The sequence below is a fragment of the Propithecus coquereli genome, unplaced genomic scaffold, assembly GCF_000956105.1.
Source record: "Propithecus coquereli isolate 6110/MARCELLA unplaced genomic scaffold, Pcoq_1.0 Scaffold9, whole genome shotgun sequence".
In the NCBI taxonomy this organism is placed as follows: domain Eukaryota; kingdom Metazoa; phylum Chordata; class Mammalia; order Primates; family Indriidae; genus Propithecus; species Propithecus coquereli.
Window position 1 is genome coordinate 7,336,734 of NW_012155284.1, and position 8,015 is coordinate 7,344,748.

An 8,015-nucleotide genomic window follows, 5' to 3' on the forward strand; every position below is an offset into this window, starting at 1 on the left:
CAGAGGTTGCACTAGTTTACAATCCCACCAACAGTGCATGAGTGTTCCTATCTCTCCGCATCCACGCCAACATTTATTGTTTTGGGACTTTTTGAAATTCATGTTATTTTTGAATACGAGTTCATCATGGAACCAATGCTGCACAGACAGCTCAAAATATCAATGAAGTATTTGGGAAGGATGCGGCTAATGAACACATAGTACCTTGATGGTTTGAGAAGTTCTATTCTGGTGATTTTAATCTTGAAAATAAGCCAGGTGGGTGACCTGAGACCATGGTGGATAATGATGAGCTGAAAGCTGTAGTGGAAGTGAATCCATCTTAACCTATGCGTGAATTAGCAGCAAGGTTTGACATTACTATTCCAACAATATTGGATCATTTGAAATAAATCGGCAAGGTAAAGAACCTGGATAAATGGGTGCTGCATGAATTAAATGAGCATCAGAAGAGAAATTGTCTCAGAGTGTGCCTTTCTTTGCTGTCATAACATAAAGGTGAATCATTTCTACACCGTATTGTTATGTGTGATGAAAAATGGATTCTTTTTGACAATCGCAAGCATTGGGCACGATGGTTGGATGAAGATGATGTGCCGAAACACAGTCCAAAACTTAACATTCAACAAGAAAAGCTACTGGTGTCTGTTTGGTGTTCCAGTGTTGGTATTATCCACTACAGCTTCATGAAATCTGGTCAATAGATTACAGCGGATGTCTACTGCAACCAGTTGGACGAAATGATGAGGATGCTTCTGATTAAGCAGCCAAGATTGATCAATTAAAGACAAGCCAGACAATGCTGGACCACATGTTGTACAAACAGCACTGCTCAAACTGCAGAAGCTGGACTTGGAAACTCTCTGTCATCCACCGTATTCACCAGCCCTTGCACCAACTGATTACCAATTCTTCCAGGCTTTGGACCACTTCTTGCAAAGAAAAATATTCAATTCTCAACAAGCTGTGGAAAACGCCTTTCACAACTTCATTGCTACTCGCTCTCCAGGCTTCTTCACTGCTGGCATAAACAAGCTACCATAAGATGGCAAAATTGTGTCGATAGTTTAGGTGCATCCTTTGGTTAATCATACTGCTTCTTGTTTGAAATATAATAAACTAAACTTTTGATTTGAAATAGGACATTTCATATTTAATGACCTAATAGCAATATATTCAGAGTACTTATAAAATTTTTTTGCAGACTTCACGGAGTTTTCAGCCTTGGCTGAAGAGTACAACCACCTGATGAGCTTTAGTATTCTGTCCATTGTGGGCCCCATCCCCAGTGATTCTAATTTCACTGGTCTGGAGTAGGGTCTAGGTGTCAGTACTTTTTTTTTTTAAACTCCCCCAGATGATTTCAATGAGCAGCTATTGATGCTGCAACTTGCTCTTATTACTTCACTTTTCTCTCCCACCCTCCCTCAATCACTGCATTAATTCCATGTTTCCTGACTGTTTCATTAAAAGAATCACCTAGGATGCTTCCTAAAAATGTAGATTACTGGGCCCGACTCCAGGCTTACTAAATCAGAATCTTCAGCAAATTTTTTTGACAAGTGCCTAGGTAAGTCTTATCAGGAAAATGTGGGAAACATTCCATTAATCCAAGTTATCTTAATCCATTTTCAGTTGATTTTTATATATTTTACTCATTTATTTAACAAATATTTAATGAGCACCTAATATGCCTGACATTGTTTTAAGTGCTAGGAATATAGAAGAGCACAAAACAAAGTTCATGTCCTCATGGATGTTATGTCTAAGAGCAGAGTAAATAAGGAAACAATTTAATTTCAGATAGTGGTGTCAGAAAGACCATAAAGCAGGATAAAGGCCAAAAGGTGACAGGAGGTCAGGCAGGCCATTGTTCTAAAAAGGGTAGCCAGGGAGGGCCTGGTTTCAAGACACTGCGTCTGAACAGAAAACTGAGTGATAAGAAACTGCTTACAAATCCCTCTGTAACCACACTTATATAATTTTTATTCTATATGTCTCATGTGTCCTAAAATAGATGGGATTTTCTTATGGTCAGGAACTGTCTTTTATATTTTTGTATTCTCCCATAGCAACCAGTGTAGCACTTTGCACAAGCAAGAACTCAGTGAATCACACTAGACTCAAAAGCATTCCAAGCTTAAATATATTAAGACCTTTAAAGACAGCTAGCAGAGGATCCAGCAAATTACCTGCTTGCTAAGTAAAAGAAAATCCAAGGAAAAACACCAAATCATCAGATACTCAGCCCAAGGCTAGACTTCCTGCTTGCTTTCAGCTGCTAGTCATAGTTGCAGATTCTTACCAGAAAGTCTTCAAAACATGCCAAGCAAGATTGGTTGTCTGTGCGTAACTCTACATTGATGAGATCACACACTGAGCTTCGATTATCAATTTCTGCTGGCATACCATCCCATGATGTACTTTCTTGTCTTTTTTACTGAACTTCCCCTCAACTTCTTACTAATGCCTCTGAGTGCCTTCAAAATTCCATTCAGCCCCTATTTCTTTAATATAATTAGCTGAATTCTGCAGAAGGCCACTGGATCCTATTAAGTTCCTAAAAGCCAAAAGGAGACTCTTTAATACACTTGAAAATTCTCAGAAGGTTTAGTGAAAATCAGTTCAGATGTGTGGGGAGAATCTGTCATAATTCCAGTTTGAGATTCACATAGTTTTTAGGGAGGCCTTCCATTTCTTGCAGGATTGGTCTTTTCTTTAAATGTTTTCTTTGCACCAAGAACAATTCAGTCAGTACGAGAAGGCTGACCCAGTAGGCAACATTTGGTGGGGAAATTACTGAATGAAGAATACACAGACCGATATGTTTCATACCAACTGTATAAATGATTTACTGTTTGATCTGGGCAAGTTATTTGACCCCTTTGAGCCTTAGGATCCTTGGTGATAAGATGCCTTTCTTTGATGACACTCAGGGTTGTCATAAAGATGAAATGAAATTACTGATAGCAGAGAGCACTTTAAAGCATGCTAATTGCCATGGCATTACGGCATACTATTAGTACAGTAAAAGTAATTCACCATGTTCTTATATTAAGTATGGTGGGTATTTGCACTCCTTTGGTCTTTCATTTCTGCGTGAAACTTCAGAAGTAAGATTCTGCCAAGCACACCCTCCCCCTTGGAACTGTGTTTTTTATAAGCCCTCCTCATTTATCACTGCTTTTCCTACTTTTCCTTCAAGGATGTGCACGGATCACCCACACCTCTTGTAATTTCCTCAGTGATTGTTCCTCCTTGGCTGAATTCCTTGAGTACAGCTGCCATTTGGCCCATGGATTGTCACTTGGCCCCAGTCAGCTGGCTCTTAGCATCTCCTGTCTTAGTTATTTATGTTCTGAGTGCAAGGCCTACCTCTGTAACTAGAGTTTCTTTGAGGGTAGGGCTGAGATTTACACCTCTTTGCATCCTCAGCTCAGGCAATATATTTTCATTAACAGTGACTTTTGGCGATTGTACTGGGATAGATAGCATTCCCTGAAAATTCATGTCTACCTGGAATCTGTGAATGTGACCTTATTTGGAAACAGGGTTTTTGCAGAGTAATCAAGTTAAAATGAAGCCATGCTGAATTAGGGTGGGCCCTAAATCCAATGACTGGTGCCTTAAAGAGGGGGAAATTTGGACACATAGGAGACACAGGAAAAGGCCAGAGATTAACGGACAGAGGCAGAGAGATGGGAGTGACGCAGCTGCAAGACAAGGAACGCCAAGGATTGCCGGCAACTACCGGAAGCTAGGAAGAGGCAGAGAAGTATTCTCCACTAGAGTCTTCACAGGGATCACGACCCTGCCAACACCTTGATGTCAGGCTTTAGCCTCCAGAACTGTGAGGAAATAAGTTTCTATTGTTTTATGTCACTTAGTTTGTGGTAATTTGCTAGGCAGTCCTAGGAAACTAATACGGGAATGCTGAGCACAATGAGCAGGCTTGGAGTGTGGCAGATGCCCTTCGGGGCCACTATCCCACCTTGAGCAACGCACTTTCAGAAGACCTGAGGGGCCGCTTGGAGCAATGTTTAAGGGAAGGAAGGGAGTGATTAAAGGCAGTGAATAGAAAGGAGAGGGAATGAGCTGGGTATGGTCTGAGCATAAATCCAAAATGAAGTTTACAAACTTTATGTCGAAGGTGTTTTTAAAGTCTCTTCACAGAAAGTTTGAAACAAAATGGTTGATTTGGGAGTTGGAGATGGGGGAACAAGAGAGTGAATGATACCCAGTTTATGTTATATTCAAAATAGTAAAATTGAGCTCTTCGGGAGGAAGTGAGTGTGTGAGTGTGTGTGTGGATTCCCTAGCATGCCTTGTTTGAGATAACTGGAAGCTCCTGTGGTGTGAGCTGGGGCTGATGATAGCTGGAGGTCCCTTTGAATTCCAGTCCTGGAGGCCTCAGTTTCCCCAATGGTTAAGAGCATGGACACCAGACTTGGGTCTGAGTTCTGGCTACTTACTGGCAAGTTATTTCACCTCACTTGCCTCCCTCTCCTCATCTGTAAAATGAGAATAAAAATAGCACCTCCCTCATAAATTGTGAGGATTGAAAGAGTTAATTTGCATAAATTGCTTGAACAATGTCCTTGGTGTATAAACAGAAGCCTCAGTTTTTATCATCATCATCATGTGCAAATGTAGGAGGCCTGGGAACGGTAAAGTGAGCTTTAATAACTCTTCCCGAGGTCCCACTGGGGAGGAGATAAAGGCAACGTTGGTCATTTGCTTGAAAGTTAAGTCTGTAAAATGGAAATTAAAACATTCGGCAGGGTAGGCTCAGAGTCTCTCTACTGATGTGTGCAAACTCCCAAGCTCTGGGAGGAAAGAATGTGGGGTCCCATGCACTCTCCCTCTTTGGGATTCACTGGGGCCACGGGACCAGCCAAACCTATTGCAGGCCCTCAGTCAACCTGGACTGACGGAAGGGAGTAAGGCACAAAACAACGGGGATTGACTTGGGCGGTGCCACTCCCTGCCTGGTAAGGCAGGCCCTGCTGAGCCCTGGCCTGTGAAAGGACTTGGAGCCCTGACGGAAGACTTTGAAGTGCGTGAATGGCAAACAAGCGTAGCGCATCCACGTTACAAAGTTAGCATATTCACAAGAACTCTCTAGAAAGGCCGAGTCTTAGACATCGCTCAATTGGTTAAGTAGGTGTGTGCTTTCTTTCATGCAATTATTTGGTGAGCCAGATTGGGCCAGATGACTCGTCGGCACCGCCTGCCACCTGACCCCCGCTTGAAGGTAAAGAGGAAGGCTATTTGGCATGTAGGCACTGATTTAAAAACAACTTTGTGCCCTATTTATTGGGGAAAACGCTCCACCTTCCCACGCCGCTGACAATACTTCTCCAGGCTGCGCAGGACGCTCCTCGCCTTACCCATGAGAGGGAGCGCGCCTTCTGCCTCCGCTGGGCGGTTGCTGCAGGGCCCGGCGTCTGAGCGAAGCAAAGAGTCGCAGATGTGAGTCTGCTTTGTCACCGCTCTCTTAGCGACTTTGGGCAAGTCACTTAGCTCTCTCGACCTCGGATTTCTTGTCCGTTTAATGCGAGAGGGCACCGAACCTGGACGACACTCGGGGCAGCGGCGGAGAGTCAGGGGGCTCGGCTCGAGTGGGGTGAGCGCTGGCCGCAGCGGAGCGCGCCGTGCGCGCCTCGGAACTTTGTCCCAAGCACTGCGCGGGGACCCGGGAGTGCAGGGCGGGGAGCTCCCTCTGCGGGAACGCGGCGGCGGCGCTCCTCCTTTCTCCACACGTCACGGGGGCCGCTCGGCGCTTTCCCACCCCGGGCCGAGGGAGAGCAACTGCCTGGCAGGGCGACGGAGGAGAAGGACGGGAGCCAGTCGCCGCGGCCGCCGAGGGGCTGGGAGGCCGGAGTGCAGCCCGCAGCCCCCGCCGGGGCGACCTCTGCAGCCGCGGGGACCCCGCGTTCGGGGCTGCCCCGCTCCCTTTCGTAAGTCGACTTGGCCACGCTGGCAAGCGAGGAACGCCCAGGGTTGGGGGTGTCCCGCGGTGACGGGCGCGGGTCCCCTGTCTCAGCTGCGGGGCGGCGGGGGCGCCCCGACCCTCTCTTCCTCCCGACTTTCACTTTCCCGCCGGAGAAAACTTCGGCGCCACGTCCCTCTCGGGGATGGGGGTGGGGACGGGGGGCTCGTCGGGATCCCAGGCTGAGCCCTGGCCGCCTCCGCGCCAGGAGCCAGGGGTGACCCCGTGGGCGGACACAGAGGCGCAGACCGGGTGGGCAGCCCCCGCGTGCGCCTAGCGGACGCCGCAACTTCGTGGCTCCTGGCGGCGGCCGCCGCAAAGTTCGCCGAGGCCAACGCCGGGAGAGGGCGGCGGGCTGCGGGCGCCGTGCGTATCCTGGGAGATGCCGGGCGCGGCCCGGGCGCCGGCTCCCGGGCTTTCGGGCAGAACTGAGCGGCGAGGCCGGAGTCGCGGGCGCGTCTGCAGCGGTGTTTCCCGGGACTCTCTCCTAGTGGTGGGAACGCGGCTCCAGAACGCGCCCTTGCCGCGAGGAGGAGGACCCCGCTGTCCTGGCCCTTCGGGGCCGAGCGCCACCCAGATCCGCCCGCGCTGGTGAGGGGCGCCGAGGGTCCCCGACGCCCGCCTTTCGGAGCCGCCCGCAGCTTTTCTGCATCCCTGGTCCCTTGGGGCCCGGCGACGCTGCCAGAGCCCCCGCCCCTGGGCTTTGGGAGAGGGACGAGGGGACGAGAGGGGGCTGCTCTTGTGGCTTCTTAGGGCAGTTGGGAGGGGGTCCCAGTAGTTCTTTGGGGATCAGAAAGTGCTGGCCGCCCCTCCCAGGCCGCGCCCTTCCCAGAGACAAGATCCAGCGCTTGTTAAGGTCAAGTTTTGGTGTCGCAGAGTGGGCCAGGATAGTCCCCCTGCGAGGGGGCGGCACCTCCCCCAGCCGGCTGGGAGCCTCGGGGGTTGGAGCCAAGAGATCTGGACTCTGGAGTCTTTTCATCGTCTTTAGGCAAATGGTGCACGTGGTAGTGTTTTGTAGATTTAAGAGCTAAGCTTTACGGGATGGAGAGGTTTTCCGAGTCAAGTAGCCTGGGAAGCCTCTGTATTGTCCACTTGCTGGGCAAATTAGCCCCTGGGCACTTTTTAAATTCCTTTTTCTTGTCTTTAAAGTTTAAGAGCAACAAACCAGAAGATTAATGGAGTTGGGGATAATATTAATTCATTTAAATGTCTCATGTGGTTCGGTAGATACAGAAGTCACCTCTTTTTAATCTTGCATAAAATATGCCCGTTATTAAACCATCTATCAGCGTAAGACATTCTAGAAACTAACAGTCCGTTTTGACAGCTTTTGTTGATAGTGTCTTGAGGAAGCAAAATCTTTAAAATTGAATCATTACAGAGAGCAGTTCCTATGTTGTATTTTCCAAGGATCCAATTCTGTGTAAGAAATGACCGATTAAGACGTTGTTGAATTATCTCTTACTTGTATCAGGAGAGAAATAATAGCCAAAGAATCGGGTTGAGAGGCACTGAATTCCCCCGCCCCAACATTAAAAGGAGAGTTTCCTTGGTGGGTGAGGAGGTAACATGGCTAAAAGTCACATCTCCTGCACAGAGGTAGGTAGAGGAGAATGGCACAATTGGGCAATGAGTCAGAGTTGGCCCTTGATGGCACTGGGTTAAGTACCTTCAGGATAAGCAGGCCATGACTATAGGTACTTACCAAGCTAATTTTGAATGACCTGAACTCATTTTCCAGGCAGGGAGGAGGAGAGAGGGCAGGTAGAGTCTGTACCTGACAGTGCTGTTCCTGCCTTTCCCTTGAGGAGCCACTGGTGTTAGGAGCATGACCTGGTGACCTGGGGCTTATCATAGCACCACATACCAGGAGTAAAACTGAAACAGCTTCAGAGGATTTCCTTCTTAGGCTAGGAGGCAGGAAGAAAGCAGTAAGATAGTACAGTTGAGCAATGAAAGGTTGAAAAGTGAATTCATCAGTCCATGTGTGTTGAGCAGTGGCTGCTGTGGGGCACAGGTGTGC

The 8,015-nt window shown here is 48.0% G+C and overlaps 1 protein-coding gene across 1 annotated transcript in view; it reads left to right on the plus strand.

Annotated features, from left to right (window-relative positions):
- ANKRD31 (ankyrin repeat domain 31) overlaps nt 1–6,023 on the plus strand; it is a 137,129-nt gene extending 131,106 nt beyond the window's left edge. The window contains exon 24 of the mRNA XM_012664486.1: nt 5,644–6,023. Within this exon, the coding sequence (XP_012519940.1) occupies nt 5,644–6,023 (380 nt within the window). The remainder of the gene's footprint in view (nt 1–5,643) is intronic.
- Nucleotides 6,024–8,015: the final 1,992 nt, after the last annotated feature.